The sequence below is a fragment of the Adiantum capillus-veneris genome, chromosome 21 (genome assembly GCF_014529385.1).
Source record: "Adiantum capillus-veneris isolate H3 chromosome 21, ASM1452938v2, whole genome shotgun sequence".
In the NCBI taxonomy this organism is placed as follows: Eukaryota; Viridiplantae; Streptophyta; class Polypodiopsida; order Polypodiales; family Pteridaceae; genus Adiantum; species Adiantum capillus-veneris.
The window spans coordinates 41,440,710-41,462,500 of record NC_140951.1 but is presented as its reverse complement, the minus strand read 5'-3'; the positions used below and the strand labels follow the sequence as shown (position 1 = coordinate 41,462,500).

Genomic DNA, 21,791 nt, shown 5'->3' with positions numbered 1-21,791 from the left:
CACACACAAGGAGATGAAGAAGAAGAAGATGGAGATGGAGCAAGAGCACACTTCAATTGCACAAATGAGAGAATGAGTGAATTTTAGGTTTAGTTGACTTTTATATGAGCTCGCCCCATTCACACTTGGGCGCCCACACTTAGCCAATCTTACCCAAACGTTATACGTTCCATTTTTAGAGTGCGCCTCTCATCGGCGATCACTCTTAACCTTTTCCTATTGGACCGACAAGCCCGGTACCCTGTCAACCACAAAAGGTATGAGTTCACGCCATGCTTTTAAACCTCATTCAGTAAATTGAAATTCAAAGTTTTCTTTAAGGTTTCGGGTCTCGATCCGTGTATACCGATAATAAATGATCACAGCATGCCTTAAATCTGTTGGAAATGATGCCACCCAAGCTATAAAAGCGTATACTTGTGCTTTTCCTGACGAAAAGTGAAAGAACCTTGGTAGATTCTGGAATACGTACCATAAAAATTGGTCAAACCAAATGATAGAAGAGGAACAATTGGAATTTGCATCCACCCTTTTGCATTGGCACTTGAGAAAAGGTCTATAAGAATTCCAACAGTTTCTCACAAACCGCTTTTGATCCTTTGCCCTATCCATAAGAGAAAGTCCCTTGGTGCGGGCAATGATAGAAGAGCTTGAACACTTTTTTCCATAGACATCGGATAATTTGACTTGCTTAAGCTCGAAAAGAACATCTTATGATAAAAGATGTTTGGAATGTAAAGCAAGGGTTTTACATCGTTCTACAATATCCGTGGGTATGCTACAGAGCAAGCCTAGAGAGGAAATTGTGAAAGGTTCTTGATGGTTCAAGATTTCATAATCCCAGAGTTTGTGTTCGAGTCGAATAGCATCCAACTCAACTTGCTTGGGTAGAAATTGCTCTTTCCGGGGATAAATTGTTTGCATCTGCTAAAAAGTTGAGCGCTTCCTTCTCCTCTTCTTCCAGAAGGTCTAGATCTAAAAGAGGATTGATGACCTTTTCTGAGTGCTTAGTTTCTATAGGGACAGCAGGGAGGTTATTGATAAAATACAACTTGTTCACAATAGTGGGTAGAGAAATAAAATAAAAGTCAATATTTGAGCTATCCTGGGCATCAATAATGGGTAGTTTAGCTAGGAAGGTACTAAAGGCCTCCAAAAGCTTATCTTTCTCTTTTCTAGAGAGAATCAATAAAGAGAGCCAGTCATTGACAGAAGCTGTGTTTAAGAGAGATATAGAGTGGGTGATAATAGTTTGTTTCTCAAAATCAAGCAATTTTTTGTGGAATTCCACTCCTTTGAAACAAGAAATAATACATTGGGTACCAATTGGTGGAACAAAAATGTCTTCTTCTACACCATATCCCAAACGAGTGAGAGATGGAATCCAAAAAGCTTGAATCAATCACCATATAGGTATTAAACAAATTATTGTAGTATTAAGTATTCTCAGTATATGATGGATACCCGACCAAAGGTATCCCGAGAAATTTTGTGTGTGTTTAAGTTTTAAAATCCCATCACTTAGAACCATATACTGAGAGACTTGAATACTGTTTGCAAAAATCTTTTGTGTAGAGAACAAAACAAAGAAGAATTTCTTGATATAAACTTCATTACAAATTACTATGATACATGAAAAAGTAGGAACTTAAGCCGGAACTCCTACCAGATGAGAGCAGGGATCTTTACCTGCCAACCAACCACAAGTACAATTAATTAGAATTAATTTGCACTAAATGGGTGACATGTATATCAAGCAATCCCCACTACTTGTTATTGTTGTCATACCCTGGACCCCAACCATACTCCTAATCATATGTTATGTTTTCTTTTGCTCGTCTATGTAAGTAGGGTCGATTATAGTCTGTGAAAGTTTTTATGGGTTTACACAGCTTGGAGATAGGGTCTCTAATTGCTATTGGCTTGGTTCTCTTTTTCCCTTTATGTGCTTCCATGAGCTTGTCCCGAATCTGTTGTAGCTTAAATATATCTCGAGTGATGCTCATCCTAGCTGTCTGCATGTACCCCTGTTTGTCAACAATGGTTACACATATGAGTTTAATATTCTTACATACTATACTTGATGTTGCCTTAAAGGCATCCCTATCTCTATGGTATGTACAGTCGTCTTTCCAATCTATTTTTTCATAAGTATATTTAATTTGTGAAAAATTTGGCAGCATTTTGTTTGTAAAACCTTTCTTTAAATAAAAAAACAGTCGTACATAATGACATATGTCCTCACAGGAGGTTGTCAGTAAACCCAGGAATACACATTAATGCTGCTTAAAGACATGAAAAGGATGTACAATTTGTTAAAATTTCAGCAAGTTTTAGTTCATATTTGATGCCAAGCTCCTCATGCAATATCAAGAATGTACAATTTTTTGAAATTTCAGCAAGTGTTAGTTCATATTTGATGCCAGGCTCCTCATGCAATATCAAGAAAACTTTATAAGAGTAGGAAAACATTAACCCTGCAATAAATCATCAAGGGTTGATTAATAAAATCCCCATAATGTTTTATTATGCTGCTCATTTAAATCATCAAGTTGAATAAGGCATTAACTTAAAAAACAAATAATCCAAAATACCATATCATTCGACACAATAAATCAATATGATTTGTAAAGGTCATTAAGAAACCGTTAGAGTCAGTTTGGCCCCACCTGTGAGGCCGCCGGCATCACCACTAACACCATGTTGCAAGAGTTGAACCGTCAAAGAAGCTATTATCACCATCTACTATTTTCAATAAGTTTTAATGCACAGATCATCAGGTGGCATCACCACAGCCCTCAACTACCTTTCAGACAGACACAACCACGTAGTGCAAGGCTAAGTGAGGGAGCAAAACCCTCACCTGGTTAAATAGGAGGTGAGCCAATAGAAGAAGTGACAATATCCCTCTCAATTGTGTGCAAAACATTCCACCATGTACTGCTAATAAATCCCCACCCACCAAGTGGACTCTAGCTAGGCAGCATCACCACAACCTCGTTTTGTGAGTTGATAGGTAGACCAAAATCCATTAGATCATCGGCTTACGGGCTAGCAAATCAACAACTGCATAGGGACAACCACGGTGTGCACACAAGGTGAGGCACTATATCATAGAGAGGGATCAATAAATGAAGAAAGTGACAATATCCCTCTCAGTTGTGTGCAGAGCATTCCACCATGTACTGCTAATAAATCCCCACCCACCAAGTGGACTCCAGCTGGTTTGGCTATGGTACCATTTGCCATCTTTACCACAATGTTAGTAACACTGAGGCGGGGTTTTCCCATGGATTCCCAACAATCTTTTGTAACGATGCTAACTCCCGCACCACCATCAAGAATTCCCTTAATAGTTAATCCCTTGGTAGTGATGGGTAGGGTCGCATTAGACTCGTCGCCTTCAAAATACTGCCCTAATTCGTTAATGGGTACCTCGATCACAGACTCGTGTCCATCTAAGTCAAGTGATTGCACATGATTTTCCTCATCAATCATAATCGAGTCAGGCCTATTTGGTTGCGCAAACTGCGGTAATCCCGTTCGTAGCTCTCCGTTAAGGAATGCTCGAAGTGCAAGGAATAACTCAGGATCTCCAGACAGCTTTGCTATGATCGTGGTTCGGACCTCAGAAGACATGAAGTCCACTAGTTTGGCAACATTCATTGGCGTTTTGCAGGGTGTAGGTCCTTGACTAGGAACTGGTGAGGATTGAATCTCATATTCCTCAATGGGATCAGGTATACCTTCGTTAAACATCCTTTCCAACAAGAAGGGTGTATGCTCACTTTCTGATGTCCCGTCCTCACTCCCTTCTTGGATGATACTAGATATGGCTAACGGTCTATGGTTCCTGTGGGGTGGATGAACTTGCGTGGGAAACACTGTGTCATGAATTTTGACATGCATGGGTTCTGGTTCTAGTTTCCTTTGAGTCTCCTCCACTAAACCTCTTAGATGTTTCACCTGCTTAATCTCGTCTACAGGGTTTGGGTACGTCCCAATCTTCTTTTTACGATTCTTCCCTTCTTGCCCCTGCGGTTTATCTTGGGGGTCTTGGATTGGATTTGGAAACACTTGTGGTGTTTTCAGAGGCTCTTTATGGTTTTCTCTTATTCGGTTTTCATTTGGTCCCATGTTACGGTTTTCCTTGTCGGTCTTTCCCTTTGTGGTATTGGTTCTAGTCTCCATTGTCTCGACTGAATCTGAATCATCCTCGAGGTCATTCATATACACGGGGTCATCTCCTGTTCCTATGTTTGTTTTGGAACTTGGCTTTGAATTTTCCGTACTCTGCGACTTCTTCCTTCGTGTCTTCTTTTTCTTTGCTTGGATAACTGACGCGGTATCTCTCTCTTCGAGGATATGGCCTGGCCCTTGAAGCATGGACCGTGTAATCGCATAAGCGGGTGCGACGGGTGGTATTGGCGACGTCACACTAGCAATTTCGACCAAATTCAGGGGTGTGATTTTAGGCGCATTTGGGTTATAGGGGCATTGGGCAATCAAGTGATCTATGCCACAACGATTACATGTGAGTATTGGCATTGCAGACGTGCTCCCTTGATTCATTTGCATCTGTGCAGCATTCTTTTGCAGCCTAATAGGGCACTCCGCTACTCGATGTGGTCCACCACACTCGTAGCATTGAAGAGGTGGCCTCCTAGCCTGGGTGTTGATATTTTGACCTCTGGATGCGAGAGCAGCAGCTTGATAAACCGGCTTGACTTGTCCCCAACAATCTTCCATGTAGTATATAGGACACTCTTCCAATGTATCAAGTCCATAGGCAATACTAGTGTCTATTTCCTCCTCACAGCCATCTGCATAAGCATTTGATGGCTCGCAACCCACTTGGTTCATAGGGGCGACTCTTGGATGCGGGGGCTGCGGTCCTAGCACAGGAGGTGGTAGCGGTGTAGCTTGTACAACATTTTGAGGTCTAGGGACCATGTGTTGCGGTAGTTGCTCAACAGGTGGAGTAGGCATCAATACAGGAGCTCGAGGCGCATCCGTCCAGGCTACAGGTGGTCTATTTGCCATCATACGTTTGATCATTAAACAATCCTTAGCTTGGTGACCATACCTACCACATGCGTTGCAAGTTCCATTAAATTTTACTCTAAACGTAGGGCACTCACTAGTGCTATGTGGACCTAAGCAAATGGAACACCATTGTTGCTCCCTTCTTGGATACATGTGACTATTTTGAGGGGGTCGATTATCCTTAAGAGACTCTTGGATTGCCTTGGTGAGGTCTGTCAAGAATGTCTCAAATACCTTTGGCTCATTGGCAATGGGCTTTGCAGTCATGGGTTCATACTCAATGGCTTGTGAGCTAGTGGATCTCGTGTCAGTAGACACCCTCATGCCTGCTATCATCAAGTTGTCCTCTAATTGGATTGCATTGGCAGTGACATCTTCCCAGGTTGTGATACCTCTAATCACTAGTCCATTATAGATTCCTTCATTCCTCAACCCTCGAATGAATCGATCAAGCAGTTGGTTATTGTTGAAGCGCTCATTTACAGGGCAACGAGAGTTTAAGTGCTTTAGACGACTAATGAAGTCCCTTACTGACTCTCCTTCCTTACGTTCGGCCTTCTGTAGCTGAGATGCTACACCCCAAAGCACACCTTCTCGTATGTACTCCTTTAGAAACAACCTTCGAAGGGTAGGGTAGATTGTTTTCTCGTCCACCCTTAGGGTCCTATACCAATCTCCAGCCTTCCCACTTAATGTCAAGCTTAAGGCATTGCACTTATGTAGTTCGTTGTGTTCCCCTAAGGAATCACATACTTGTTCAAACACTTCAATGTGTTTCCTAGCATCTTCGTCCCCATTGAATTTTTGCATGAGTTTAGCAATTTGTACTGCCTTACTTCTAGGCTCTCTATCAGATGCGTGACGCATATTTTCCGCGATAGATCGACCTATGGTTTGAGCAAATGCTGCCAAGTCACCTATGTGAGGAGGCAGGGCCGGTGGAGGTACTCTTGGAATCATATGTGGGAGAGGAACGGGTACCGGTCTTGGCATATGTGTGGATGATGCAGGATATGGAACATAACCGGGCATAGGTCCACTCGGATAAGAGCTAGGGAGCGGCACTCGAGGAGCATAAGCAAGTGGTACAATTGGAGGTGTGGGGGCCATGTGTGCATAAGGGGCTAGAGGCACATACGGTCCAGGCCCCATATTAGGTACTACGACACTAGGTAGTGGCACTGCGCTAACCGTAGATGTCATCGGTACATTCTCTGTCAGGCTTATCCCTGGAGTGAGCACTGTGTTTTCCTTGATAGAGGGTTGAGCCAAGTTAGGGAAGCTAAAGTTTTCGCTCGGAGGCTCAGATTGCATAGAGACCCCAGGTGAAACGACGTAAGATGGGTCCATGGGACTCATTAGAGGAGTCTCCATTTGTGATAGAGTAGGCTGTTGAGCTTTGCACGTATCCAGAAATCTCATGGGGCCAGTTGAGAGTATATTTACCCCTCGGTTTTGCCTTTCTGATTGAATAATGCCATGGATAACATTACAGATCATTTTCTGTTGATCTTCGATGCTCGTGGCACTAGAGGTGGATTGTACAATCTCTATCCATCCTACATGGTAGGCGTGGCCAGAGTGTAGATCCGTCAACACCTCAGTGTGGAGGTCATATGTCCAATGATCATTAATGAACAATCCTTCTAGAGTCGACGTGTTAATGGTTTCTTGTGAGGTAGAAGCAATGTTGCTCCCCGTGGTTTTACTTGTCACCAACGCTACTCTAGAGGGAACTTCTGAAGGAGGCAGCTCAACAGGGCCTTCTTGGTAAGAAGTTGGCAGGATATCCACATGGACACTCTTTGGGGGTGTGGGGTCCACGTGCGATGTGAAAGGAGAGTCCACTTCCCCACCCCCTTCGTGTGCTTCATTTGCATCAGGTTCCGAGCGAGTAGCTCTACCTAATGTTTCCATGAAACGGCTAAACATACTAGTACTAGGCTGTGGAGCTTCGGGAGGTGCATGGCCTTCTCTCTGAGTGTTTTGGGTAGGGTATGCTTCCATGATTTCTGAGTCGGAGGAGGAATCACTAGCGGCTATTTTAGGGTCTTGGGTGGTGCTACCTTGTGTCCCCGCTGAGGGTCTAGAGCTTATCGTGGATGGGTAATGGGTGTCCGTATGAACAGAGGCACCCTCAATATGCTCGTGTTCTAGCACCCGCCCAGAGCGTAAGTGCATGTGCTTTTGATACCCTAAGGTGTCAAAAAGCTGCTCTAGGAGGCCTTGTGACTAGTTTTTAGCGTGTTTTTTGTTTTTTTTTTGCTAGATTTTTTTTAGAGCGTGTCGTGGAATGGGCCGTGTGATAGCTCGAAACGAGCGTATCGGTCAGAGGGTCGTGCCGTGCTTTACAGCCCTCCGTTTGGTCACTCTATGCCCTCGGAATCCCTAAAACTGTCAATTTCCAGTAGGGAACTAGGCCCAAACTAGAAAGTCTAAGGGTGCAAGTGGGAAGAGAAAGGAGGAGAGTGGAGGACTTGTCCCACATGCTCTCATTCTCTCTTGAGGGAGTAGGGTATATATATAAGAGTGAGTCTAGTATATATCATAAGACTGAGGCCTGGGCTTGGGCTTGGGAAAATGATCCCGATCCCGATCTATCTTTTATACAAACCAACCCGTCCGTTTTAAGGGTCACGTTAAAACGGGTCACGTTTTTTATTTTCGAAAAATTTCGCCGCCCAGTCACTCGCGTTTTTTTCGCCGCCCGCTCACTCGCAGAAAATACAGAAATTGAAAACGCAGGTATGCAAAAAATGCAGAAAACGCAGATATGCAGAAAATTGAAAACTGCAGGAAATTGCAAAAAAAATGCAGAAATTGCAGGAAAAAACGCTGAAATTGCAGAAATTTAAAAAAACGCAGAAATGCAAAAAATTGCAGAAATTGAAAACGCCGAACTTGAAATTGCGGAAATTGAAAAAGCGCAGACAATAGCAGAAATTGAAACTTGACAGCCAATGCAGAAAACGCAAAAAACAGAAATCTCCACACACTCCTTCCCTGCCTTTCCTATGATAGAAATTGCACCACAAGGAAGCGTAAAGTGCTAACCGAGCTTAGTGTAGGGCATATCCCTGGCAGCGGCGCCAAAAATGTGCGCTCCTTGCCGCACTGTCGAAGCAAGGGACTTGCCAATACACCGTGTGCGAGCCACAAACGGCTCCAAGCACACAACAAGCCTAAACTAGCAAGCTCAAGAAAACAAAGGGTGTGTCACTCACCGCTCTACGCTCGCCTTCGTGGTGGATTCCTCGCCGCGATGAAGAAGAAGCTGCAGTCGTGCCGCGCTCAACCGCTTCACCGCCGTCGTGCCTTCGTAATGCTCGATCGCACACACACTCTCCCTCTCTCTCTCTCTCTCACACACACACACACAAGGAGGTGAAGAAGAAGAAGATGGAGATGGAGCAAGAGCACTCTTCAATTGCACAAATGAGAGAATGAGTAAAAATTAGGTTTAGTTGGCTTTTATAGGAGCTCACCCCATTCACACTTGGGCGCCCATGCTTAACCAACTAATCCCTTGAATGTCCAAGTTAAAGTGCGCCTCTCATCGGCGATCACTCTACCTTTCCCTATTGGACCGACAAGCCCGGTACCTGACTCTATCGAATACATAATACGCGTCCATCGTAGGTGATGGGGTGTCCGTGAGCCATGAGGGTTAACATACTAGAAGCAGAAAATTCTTGAAACGTACCTGAGCATACAATAGTGAATTGGCAATTGCTTCTTTGGGAGCTCATATAGATAAATCTCTTTGTCAAAGAAAAGGCATCTATACCTTCAAGGTGCATGGATCTATTTATCATACAATTGGTCCATCGATGCCAAAAGAACGATCGGATCAAATCCCTCACTTTGCTCATTTGTATTTTTTTGACACCGAGGATGAGTTGCAAAGTAGGATGCTTCATGTCTCTAAACTCAAACCAGATGTTTTGGGAAGCTTGCAATCGATGATTCATCTAGTAAATCCGTATGTTCAATCTTTTAAGCAATTTGCTACAATGATTCAAACTTCCAATATTCTTGAGATTAGGATGGTGATTACTGAGAAACATGCAAATGGTTGGCAGTACCTTGCTCCAACATGTGTGGAAGTTGTTGTAATCATGCCTAGTCATGGTGAAGAGAGCAACATTGGCTATCATGATATTGTGTTAAATCTTTATGGTGGTGGCCTAAAAAGAATCTCAAATTGCCACGTCATACATGCCTCTATTATATGTGTTGTTGTTTCCAAATGGTGAAGAAGGTTGGAATCCCTACATACCACGGGTGGACAAACCGTGAGCAAATAGAGAGCGAGTGAGTGAGAGTACAAAGTATATCTCTACAACGGATTTCTACAAATATAGATTGCAAATCAGGGATGACACAACACAATGTCTTTTAGGTGGTGGTAGGCTATTGCAATAATATATTGTTGATGCATATAGTTGTATGAAGGAGTTGAGGCTTTTATGGGTTTGCAATCATCATAGTGATCTTCGTAGTGAGGTGTATTAGGGTTTGACAGACATGATCAAAGCAGGAGATGGAACAAGGGATGATAGAAGACCATTGTTGGGTGTTAATGCTAGAAGGAGGGTTGTATTACCTTCTTCATATGTTGGTGGTCCACGCTATATGCTCCAACTATATCAGGATGCCATGGCAATTGTGCGCAAGAGAGGGAAACCTGATCTCTTCATAACATTCACATGCAATCCTAGATGGAAAGAGATAGAGGATGCATTACTGCCTAGACAAACATCCAATGATCGTCCTAATCTTACTGCACGTGTTTTCTACCATAAGTTCAAGGATTTGATGGGCTTGCGGATTAAGAGAGCTATTTTTGACAAGGTCATTGGACACATTTTTGTGATTGGTTCCAAAAGAAAGGCCTTCCTCATGCCCACATTCTATTGATACTTGCACCCGAGCATAAGCCAACAGATACATCCCATTATGATAAGACGGTGTCTACGGAGCTCCTTAATAAGGTGATGTTTGCACATCTATATGACGTTATCAGTTGGTGTAATGTACATGCCCCCTTTGGAAACTTGAATAAAAACGCTCCATGTATGGTAGAGGGAAAGTGCAAGTTTAAATATCCTCGAAGCTTCAATGTATCAACTATTGTGGATAGGGAGGGATACCCAACGTACATGAGGAGGGATGATAGAAATTACACTCTTTGTAAGAAAGTGCAAATGAATAATAAATGGATTGTGCCATACAATCCATTTTTGTCATTAAGGTATAATGCACATATCAATGTGGAGGTTTGCTCCACTATATCTACCGTGAAATATCTCTACAAGTATGTGTATAAGGGACATGACAAAGCTACTATTGTTCTACAAGATGGTGAAGGGATATTAGATGAAGTTACAAGCTATCTTAATGCACGCTGTGTATCAACATTTGAGGCTATTTGGAGGATATTTGGGTTTGACTCGCATCAAGAGAAACCTAACATACAACGCCTCCAAGTTCATTTGCCTCGTCAAAATCAAGTCTTCTTTAATGACAAAGTGACTCTACAGAGTATGGTGGAGAAAGAGACCAATAAAAAGATGACGCTCATTGAGTGGTTTTTTGTTAATCAGAAATATCCAGAGGCCAACAATTTGTTGTAAATAGATTTCCCAACAAAGTGGGTTTAGAATTCAGCAGGTAAAACATGGACTCAAAGACAAAAGGGTGACATGATTGGAAGAATGTACCACATAGTTCCCACTGTCGGAGAGCTCTACTATTTGCGTATGCTACTCAATAAGTGCAAAGGATGTTTTTGAGGATATTTGGACCTTTGATGAACAAGTATATGACACATTTAAAGAAGCCCGCAATCCATGGGGATTATTGCAAGTTGATGATGAATGGTTTCTTTGTTTAGAAGAAGCTTCATTTCAACAAACAGGAAAACAATTACGAGTACTAATTGTAATTATTTTGGTATTTTGTGAGCCGATATGTCCTGGTACATTATGGAATCACTTTTGTTAGGAGCTTTGTGAGGACCATGTATATCATATGAGGACTTGCACAACTAATGTGCATATCATGGACGCATGGCACAAAACCAAGCATTGTCGAACTTAGAGACAATGCTTCAATAGTAGGGAAAGAGGATCTCAGATTACTCTAGAATTCCCCAAGTGGATCGCACATTGTAAATAATGAGTGAGAATGGAGTGCTTGCTGAAGAGTTCATGTATAATGTAGAGGAATAAAAAGGTTTGTCTGCTTGAATGGAATCATCTTTGAATGTTGGACAAAGGGAAGCTTACAATCGGGTTTTACAAGCCATTGGCATGAATGGTGGGACTATGTTATTCTTGGATGGGCCAGGTGGAATAGAAAAGACCTATCTTTATAATGCCCTGCTCTCTCGCATATGTGGAGAGAGCAAAGTTGCTTGGGCATGCACATCATCTGGTATTGCAGCACAACTTCTCAACAATTGAAGGACCGCACACTCTAGATTCAAGATCCCTATTGATATAACTTTTGACTCAACATGCAATATGAAAGTAAATAGCCAACTTGCTTAGCTGTTGCGAATGGCTTCATTGATCAATGGGATGGAGCTCCCATGACTCATAGACACGCTTTTGAGGCTCTTGATAAGACACTAAGAGATGTCATGCATAATAACATGTTGTTTGACGGAAAGGTTTTCCTCCTTGGTGGTGATTTTAGACAGATCTTGCATGTTGTACGTAGAGGAGGAAGGACAAACATTGTTGATGTATCTTTGTGCCACTCATACATTTGGTCTTGTACAAAAATTATGCGTCTAGCAGAGACCATGCGAGTGGTCAATTGTTGCAATAATGTTAGAGCAAGAGAATTTGTCCAGTGGACACTTGATATTGGAAATGGCAATGTTTGCGATGGGGAGCTACATGATAATGTGGCTCTGCCGGCCTGCATGATGCTACCACAAAGTAGTTTACAAGCACTTATTGATTGCATATATGGAGACCTTGAAATGCTCTCTTGCCATGCAACCTTTTTCAAGGACAAGGCAATCTTGGCACCTCGCAACAAGGATGTGGATGCTATAAACAATTTGGTATTACAAAAATTTCCTGGTACTCAGGAATATGTCAGTGCAACTTAGTGTGTGAATCAAATTGTGATCAACTGAGTTCTTAAATAGTTTAGATCTTAGAGGAGGTTTTCCACCGCATGTTTTGCATTTGAAACAAAATGCTCCAGTTATATTGCTCCGCAACTTGGATCCAAGAAGTGGTCTTTGTAATGGGACACACGTGATTTGTAAGCAATTCCATAGCAAAGTGATTGAAGCAAAAATCATTACACGGTCACATGCAGGAAATGCAGTGTTCATCCCAAGGATTGATTTTCTCATGGGAGCTAGAGAAGGCCTCCCTTTTGAGTTGAAATGTCGACAGTTTCCCCTGAATGAAGATGATTCCTAACGCCTACGTGACTTACACGCTATTGAGATAGGCATGTCCTTCTTCAGCGACTATGGGAAACACCTCTACATGTACATACCTTTTGCTATTGACCTTTAGCCTATGATTTGTAAGCTTCTAAGGAGGGCTACATGGAGAGTTATCGGCCAGATGTACATTACACTATGCTAAAAGTATTACTAGCCTTTTGTGTATTGAGTCCACCTTTTTAGAAGTGTGTGTATTCTTCTCTCTCTAATTGTTTGAGCTATGGCTGCTTCACCTACAAGCCACCTTGAGCCCATTGCCATCATCCCCTAACAACTGGTATTAGAGCTAGGATTGATTTTGGCATTCACTAGACTCGGATTAGGGTTTAAGATTTAGTTTCTTGATTACTTTAGGGATAGTTATGTTCATTATGAGCTTGCTACTGTCATAGCTTTCTATGCTCTTTTGATATGTTGGAGAGAAGCTGGACTACTTCCTACATTGTTGGCCGCTGATGTGGCATATACGCCACACACTTGAGTGCCACTTTGAGTAATAGGAGAGCCTCTTGCATCTATTTTGATGTACTGCCCAACCCCATCCTCCCATCCACTATATCCAATATCCCCTCCTTGCTTAGCATTTGTTTCCCAAACACTACATTTAGCCCTTGCAACACTCCTCTCCTTCCTTGGTGATCTACGTATTTTTTTAATGTGTGCGAGCATTTTGATTTTTCATTTAGGCTTTTGGTCAAGAAACTTGCTTGAAGACAAGGCGTGTGCTTTTTTGAAACTGTATGTGAGGAGAGAGGGAGAGAGAGAGAGAGAGAGAGAGAGAGAGAGAGAGAGAGAGAGAGAGAGAGAGAGAGAGAGAGAGAGAGAGAGAGAGAGAGGGCTTGAGAAACAGTGTGACCTCACACCATCAAATTGGAAGTTTTAGCTTCTTGAGGAGCTACAAAGAAGAGGCATAGGTAGCGATTCAAGCTTCAGACAAGGAGATTAATCAAAAAATGATGTCGAAGAGAAATTATGGCCAATAAATTTGCGCAATCTCTCTATCGCTCTGTGTCATGCAGGCCTGAAGAACCAAATCCTGCAATCATTGTTCTCTGAGCGCAAATCTTTGCCGTGCAGTGGTGATTCCTCTTGCCGAGCTCCATCGAACGCAAGTTGGAGAGCATCAAGGGCTGCACAATTTTTCTTTCCTTGTTGGCTCGATCTACAAATAGAAGCCATCGCCAGGCCAAGGGGGGGAATTGACATAGCATCGAGTTGCTCAAGGCTAAAGCTCAACATCCTCAATATCAATAAGGTGTTGGTGCAATGCTTACAGAGCACATGGTGCCAACTTGCCTACCTGCAATGATGCAAATTCTACATAGCGCATAAATTTTGGCTTCATTTCCTCCTCGGAGCAAGCCTCACCTACCTCATGACCTTTTTCAAAACAGCTCAAGTTGACTCACTGTCCTTGACCTTGGCATAGTTTGACAACCCTCATTTTCTTTTTTTAAGCAACATTAAAATATATATCGACTCTCAAAAAGGGTGTCTCTAGGAATTATCCATTATTGCCTTGCAATTTGGCAAAGCATCGCTTCCCACACAGCTACTCACGAAGCCTTGTTCCCATGCTAAGTTGTCGGCAACCGCCCCAAATAGGCCTTTTCATGCACCTTAGTTGATTACCAGAGCAGCTCGTCAAAGAAGGAATTCGACTTCAAACCTTCATCTCGAGCTTCAGCAAAGAGCTTCAAAGTTTTTCAAAACCTTTTGACTTTGTGCATTCTCTCAAGTCTTCAATCGTTTTGAAAGCTATCAAAGCATTGCACAAACTTATTTTGCATTTGTACAAAAGCATTGCATACTTCTCGTTTCATTATGCATTTTATTTTCTCTTGCACTCAAGGCATGATAATGAAGCCTTGCCTTTCATTATGTCTGCTGAAACTATCTACAAAAGATGTGAAAGGACTAGATACTGCCCCAATTATATATGGGGGTAAGACCTTCCTCGAAAGAAACCTTCGTGCTCACATCACTTGCACGCTGTTATGTATGCTAAATGTCTTTGTCAAGAAGAGAACCAAAGGTGAAGCTATCGTCGACAAAGTATGCACAAGCTGCAACGGTGGCAACAACAAATCATACCAGATGACGAAGACGACTAGGAGCAAGGAGAGGTGCTACTCAGAGTAGACACTGACAATTATAGATATGGTTATCTTTCGCCTTTCATGTTTAAGGGGAGGAATCCTTAAAGTCTATGTGACACCATGTCTGTTTGAGACCATGATTCAGTCTATGTGACTACCATAGTCTATGTGACTACCCTAATATGTGTGACTGCTTGCCTTTGTGGCATTGAGTCTCAACCCATCTTTGCTTCAGTATAGTCCATGCCTAAGGGGAAGATCGTTGAGATAGGCATGTCCTTCTTCAACGACTATGGGAAACACCTCTACATGTGCATACCTTTTGCTATTGACATTTAGCCTATGAGTTGTAAGCTTCTAAGAAGGGCTACATGGAGAGTTATCAGCCGGATAGCCACTTCGGCATGCATAAATAAAGCCCAAGCCTATGATGTACATTACACTATGCTAAAAGTATTACTAGCCTTTTGTGTATTGAGTCCACCTTTTTAGAAGTGTGTGTATTCTTCTCTCTCTAACTGTCTGAGCTATGGCTACCTTCACCTTCAAGCCACCTTGAGCCCATTGCCATCATCCCCTAACATACGCTAGGAAGACGACCTCGACACATCCAAGGCAAAATATTATACTCTCTCTCTCTCTCTAAAGAATTTGAAACTTACAATCACCAACTATGTTTCCACTTCTATGGAGGGGGCCTATCTCACAGCCATGCAGGTTATTGATCTTCTCGAGGTTTTGGATGTAGTAAGGTAACAAGATTGATGTAGTAAAGTAGTCAGGTTTTACTTTGTATCTATTTTGTTATACTAATATATTTTTGATTAGATATAGATTATAAAATTATCCACAGTTCTTGCTGGTGGAATTTTTTGAGGCCTCATATGATCCGAGCTTGCTCTGCGACGTCCAAGTTGCTATCCAGAGATAGCACGTATCACCATTGCAGAGCTAGGAAGAACCCTCCCAATGGATGCTATGTTTTCTCAAAGTCTAACCCATGGTAGTTGGTCCCTGTGCATTTTTGTTATGGGTCTCTTTCCCAAGTGATTGGTCGATGTGTCTTACATCGCGGACCATGGGTGGTTCGATACCGTGGTAGAGCATGCCATAGGCTGCGCTTTAGGATGTAGAAAGCTTGCATCTCTATGTACTACACATAAATATTATGCTGGACGTTGTATATTCTTGATTGCATATATGGAGACCTTCAACAATCTCTTGCCATGCAAACTTTTCTCGGTGCTTAGAAGGAATATGTCAGTGCAGACTTAGTGTGTAAATCACATTGTGATAGCATTTTAGATATTGGGGAAGGTTTTCCATTGTATGTTTTGCACTTGAAACATAATGCTACAGTTAGATTGCTCTGCAATTTAAATCCAAGAAGTGGTTTTTGTAATGCCATATTTTTGGACGTATGTGTGTATCGTAAAAGTTTTTTTCCTGGTGTCATTGCACAAAGGGTTGAACGCTGTCTTTTCAAATGTTCATTTCCAAATTGAATGAAAGTTTTAACACATGGGCCATACCGCCACCGGGGGCGCAATCGTAAAGTAATGTACTCTCTAAAATTTTTGTGTTGTAGAAAATATATTGTGCTTATTTGTACTCTCTCTCTATCTCCTTCTACTCACTCTCTATTTCTCTATCTCGGATTAAGGTGGGGTCTAACAAACTGACTGTAGGCCATTTTAGAACACTATGTATGTAGCAAATAATGGCCAGTTGGGAGGGCCTCTGCCGTTTTGCAGGTTCCCATTCCTCTCTCTCTCTCTCTCTCTCTCTCCCTCCCCCCAAAGCTTAAGTCATACACCAATGAGCTATGGGTTTAGAAGCTCTAAACCCAAATATTACCTTATAAATACCATGTGTGTCATGGTAAGAGTGAGCGGTTGTACTCAATATTATATTGATCTCACACGTATGTCATCTTGACAAATAGATACTAAAATTTCCTAAATTTGTTAGCTTTTTCACCTTCAAATTTATAAGAAAGCTGGATTTGTGTGTGTGTGTGTGTGTGTGAGAGAGAGAGAGAGAGAGAGAGAGAGAGAGAGAGAGAGAGAGAGAGAAATTTTCTTGATCTGCCTTTATGAAATTTGTCAAGAGCAAGGGGTTTGAGGGTAAGAGGGGCCATGCCGCCACCGAAGGCGCCGCCGTTTTGCTAGTATTTTATAAAGAAACAACTAGTCTTGAAGTAGTTTGATCCAAGCAAGGTTCTTGTAGTGGCTCTCGACATAGCTTGCAGTGTTGTTATATCTCTTGACATCGATAACAAGAGAAAGGCGCTGTTGTTGACACACTTCTCGACGTAGCGTGTAGTGTTATTATATCTCTTGACATCGATAACAAGAGAAAGGCACTGTTGTTGACACACTTCTTTCCTAGTGTAGGCTAACAAGAGTACTTATGTTCTTGTTGCATTTCTTGGATGGTGGCAAGTAATAATCTCTTTTCAATCATGACAAAAGGCACAACAAAAGTATCACACACCTCAAGGTATCTTTTTTTGTTCCCCTAGCTTAGAATTAATTCAAATGATGTGATCCCTCGAACCATCAATAACTTACTATACTAAAGATTAAAGAGCATTGGCCATAGAAAAGCTAAAGCCCAACGAGCCCAATAACTTACTATAATTAAAGAGTGTGGCCATAGAAAAGCTATAGCCCAACAAGCCCAATAACTTACTATAATTAAAGAGTAAATAGTGTTGGTCATGGAAAGTCTAAAGGCTAAAGCCCAACAAGCCCTTAAAAGACCTTCTGCCTTCTTGTAGGGTAGCGGAGCCAATAAAAGTAGGGCTCTCAAACCTAGAACAGTGTGAATAAATATACCATAACTTTTTAACTATTTGAATACTTGAGGAGGGAGACATTTTCTACCCAATTTGTTGACATCATTTTAAGCATCTCAAAAAGTACTTGACCCCATCAAAATAAAAATATGGTGATCATAGATTTTAAGACCCTTGTTTGCATTTTGCAATAGGATTAATCGTTGGTCTACAAGCCACAAGTAGACAATTGGTTCGACTATGTCACACATGTGCTTTTATCGGCAAGCAACATGCACAAATAAAAAGACATACTACACCTTGTGCTAAGTGACCATCACACAAAAGGTGCACTTAGGTGGTGGTCATGCAAGCATAGTTATATGTAAGAGATAATTATGCATTGCACATTAATGCAACAACAAACCACAAGTCGTTCGAAACCTTCTCATAGTCACGCACAAGCTTTTGTGAGCAAGTTACAAGCATGATGCACTCACCAGCAGATTGCATTGGCGGTCATGATTGTGAAGCCTGATGGTGGGGACAGAATGTTCCAATCACTACAAGCCACGTTTCTCATTGCAACCTTGTTGTTTAGAAGCTCTTAAAGATGTACTAGATTAAATGTCTCCTCTCACCCTAGTAGTGCAACTATGCAAAACTCCACGCATAGTTCTACTATGCTACTAGACCTCTCCCACATGACCACGATGAAGGCATAGTTATATGAAAAAGTAACTGATAACTATGCTTTGTGTGACCACCACCTTAGTGGCACTCAATGGCCATAAAATGCACTCATAAGGGCACGAAAGACATTTGATGCCACTTGCTGCCTTGCACATATTTTTTTGAACATAGGCAAGGAGTAATATCAAAATTTTCCTCCCGCCAAAGGTTTCGACACTCCCAAGCAAAAGCTAGAGAGTACTTCTTTCTCGCGGGTTACGCTCACACACAGGCACAGGTGGCCATAGCCCGGATCTCCCCTCCTCGCAGTGCTACTTGCTGCCCGCATGAGGATCCACTCTCTCTGAAGCTCCCTGGCTATGGCTACCCTAGCTGCACAAACTGCAACTGCTTTTCGAGGGGGCGGCCCCTAACTCTTCCCATTCTCCGCAGATCCCATGGAGAGCAAAGAGATTTCTGCCCTCGTTAAGGAGCTCGTTTATCGCTTGCTTCCCTCCAAAGCAGAGCTTGAGCAAGGTGGGACAGATCGCCCTGCACGCCTTGATACAATTGCTGAAAGAGCTTACAATTATGCTGTTCGCATTTTTGGTAGCCGCATCGTCCCCTCTGTTGCTAACGATGAAGCTGCCATGGCTGAGGCAATCAAGAGGCAGCTCGTGCTCCAAGGTAGGTCCTCGGATGCTCTTGCATTTGCTGATTTGCACAGAAGATTTTCTGCACAGACAAGCCCAGGATGTGTTGAGAACAAATGGGCTTTGCTTTATGTTTTGCGTGCCCTTGCTGAGGACCAAAGAAGGGAGAAGTCTGAAACGAGAGGCATGGCTGGTTCATTTACATCAACGCTTTCGGGTCCTGCTTCACATGGAGGCTTGCCTGCACTCCCCGCGTCCTCTGAAAGACCAAGGTCATTTGAATCAGATTCTCTATCCAAAAGCATGGTTGTGAGCAATGGACAATTGCTGAAGATACAGAGTCATGGCTCAAACTGTCTTCCTTCAGGTGGGGTTTTGGTCCTTGCAAAGGATTCAGAAAATGCTAAGGCTGCTTCCATTCGTGAATTTGTGGAGCTTTGCCAAGAAGAGTCAGAAGTGACTGAAGGAGCTCTAGTTCGTGATGTCCTCTATGCTTGCCAGGGTATTGACGGGCGCTATGTCAAGTTTGACAAAGAGCTGGATGGTTATGCTGTGGATGAAGCTTTCAGAGTCCCACGAGCAACCCGAATGCTTGTACGAAGGTTGTGCGAGGTTGGCTGGCTATACAAGCGGGTGCGGCAGCATATAACGGATAACCTTGAAGAGGGTCCATTGGAGGCCATAGGCACTGTAGGACAAGCTTTCTGTTCTTCCCTACAAGAAGAGCTTTCTGATTATTATCGCCTTATTGCTATATTGGAGGCACAGGTCCATAATCCCATCCCGCTAATGTCAGAAGGGAGCAAAGCAGGTAACTATCTTTCATTGCGGCGATTAATGGTTTGGTTAGCAGAACCCCTGGTCAGAATGCGACTTCTGGCTGTATTGGTTGATGGTTGTAAAAGCTTAAGAGGAGGGGCCATGGCTGGTGCAATACATATGCATGCTCAGCATGGTGCACCGATTGTAAGGAGTATCATGGCTAGGTTACTTATTCGAGTGTGTTCGCCGTTATTTGAGATGGTCAGGAGATGGGTTCTTGAAGGGGAGCTTGATGATTTATACGAGGAGTTTTTCGTTGTGGGGCAGCCTGTGAAGGCTGAAGCATTGTGGCGTGAGGGCTACAGACTTCAGAGTAGCATGCTTCCATCTTTCATACCAGAATCTTTAGCTCAGAGAATACTCCGAACAGGAAAATCCATTAACTTTTTAAGAGTCTGCTGTGAAGATCATGGATGGGCAGAAGCAGCCTCTGAAGCTGTTGCTGCTGCTGGCACCTCTGGTAATCGTGGTGGGTTGGGCTATGGGGAAACAGAGGCCTTAGAGGTGATGGTTGTGGAAGCTGCCCGAAAGATTGATGGACATCTGCTAAAAATAATGTATGAGCGTTACAGGTTTAGAGATCATTGCTTAGCCATCAAAAGGTATCTTCTTTTAGGTCAAGGTGATTTTATCCAATATCTTATGGATCTTGTAGGTCCAGATCTTTCTCAACCAGCAAATACTGTTAGTTCCTTCAAGCTTGCAGGGCTTCTTGAGAGTGCTATTCGTACTTCAAATGCTCAATACGATGAAGGGGACATTTTAGATAGATTAAGGGTGAAAATGATGCCCTACAACAGTGGAGACAGAGGATGGGATGTCTTTTCATTGGAGTATACTTTGCGTGATCCTTTAAATACTATCTTCACGGAGGCTGTTATGGCAAGTTATCTCAAGATCTTCAATTTTCTGTGGAGGTTAAAAAGGGTGGAGCATGCTTTAAGTGCAACTTGGCAGACCATGAAGCCAAACTGCTCATTAGCTAGACTATTCACCCCCTCCGGTCATGGGGAAAAGTCGCAGGTTGTAGCAGTATTAAGGAGGTGTCAAACTCTTCGCAATGAGATGAATCACTTTGTTACAAATTTACAGTACTACATCATGTTTGAGGTCTTGGAATATTCTTGGGCAAATTTTTTGGAAGAAATGGAAGATGCTCAGGATCTAGATGATCTTATTGCAGCTCATGAAAAATACTTGACATCCATCATTGAAAAAGCTCTTCTTGGTGAAAGGTCAAAGCTTCTGTGCAAGACCTTGTTTAGTCTGTTCGATTTGATTCTCCGATTCCGAGGACTCGCAGATCGTCTCTATGAAAATGCTCGAGCAGTCCAAGCCAGGTTAGTCTCCCACATCGTGTTCTCTTTATTATGAATAAGTATGCTGATAGTCTTATACACATACAAGAGGCACACAGATTAGAAGATACCAGAAACATTGCTTCTGTAGTATAAAGTAGTTGCATGCTCTACAGGAGTGACAATTCTGCAAGAAAGAAGTTGGAGAGAGAGCTTTTACTTTCTGGTGTGGGCCGGAAAATGGCAAATGCAGATTTTACAGTTGAATTTTTGAAGGGCATGGGTGAAGAAATGGATGGAGTAGCTGCGGAGTACTCATCTTTATTTGAAGGTTTCATTGCCCAGCTTCCTGTGCAGCAGCATGTCGATTTGAAGTTCCTGTCATTCCGGTTGGACTTCTCAGAATTTTACATTCGTCAGCATATGAGCATGTCAACCACCCCTCTTAAGCTCAAGAGAACTCCCATAAAGGCTCAAAGGCCATCATAATGTGGTTGGTAGATAATTTTCTTGTTTAGCTATTATCTGCTTGTATCATAGATGACCTTTTATACGGTTTTAAGGCCGCCTGGTGTTTGACCTGTCCGGCCTTTATAGCTCCCTCTCAAAAATCTCACTCAAATGATTAGATTCCCGGTGCTTTTTCCTCCTTTATCAGCTAGTCAATTTAATTCACAAATTTTCGTGAATTAATGTGTTTAAGCATACTTGATCCGGGTAATTTATGTTTATGTGATTTTACTTTCCTGACTAGATTCTTACTCTCGACCGCTCTAAAACTAGTCTTTCTCATCAATGCTATACTTGACTTGGATAAAGTGTAGGTAAAGTTACTTTTGAATAAGAACCCAAGCCTTGGCCTAGTCGCTCATGGGTATGGCTATGCTATATAACCAAGGAAAATATTGAACTCTACCAAGGTCTGTGAAGAAGCTGCTGTAATAG

General features: G+C 42.4%; 2 protein-coding genes across 2 annotated transcripts; both read left to right on the top strand.

The window, feature by feature from the left end:
* Positions 1-11,641: 11,641 nt before the first annotated feature.
* On the top strand, positions 11,642-12,172 carry LOC147430843 (uncharacterized). Its single transcript, XM_086493594.1, has one exon. The coding sequence runs from the start codon at positions 11,642-11,644 to the stop codon at positions 12,170-12,172; it is 531 nt and encodes a 176-aa protein (XP_086349720.1).
* A 6,093-nt stretch (positions 12,173-18,265) lies between these two features.
* On the top strand, positions 18,266-21,487 carry SPC98 (spindle pole body component 98). Its single transcript, XM_086493381.1, has 2 exons — positions 18,266-20,888; positions 21,023-21,487. Exons 1-2 carry the CDS (start codon positions 18,532-18,534, stop codon positions 21,333-21,335), a joined length of 2,670 nt encoding a protein of 889 aa, XP_086349507.1. The 5' UTR covers positions 18,266-18,531; the 3' UTR covers positions 21,336-21,487.
* Positions 21,488-21,791: the final 304 nt, after the last annotated feature.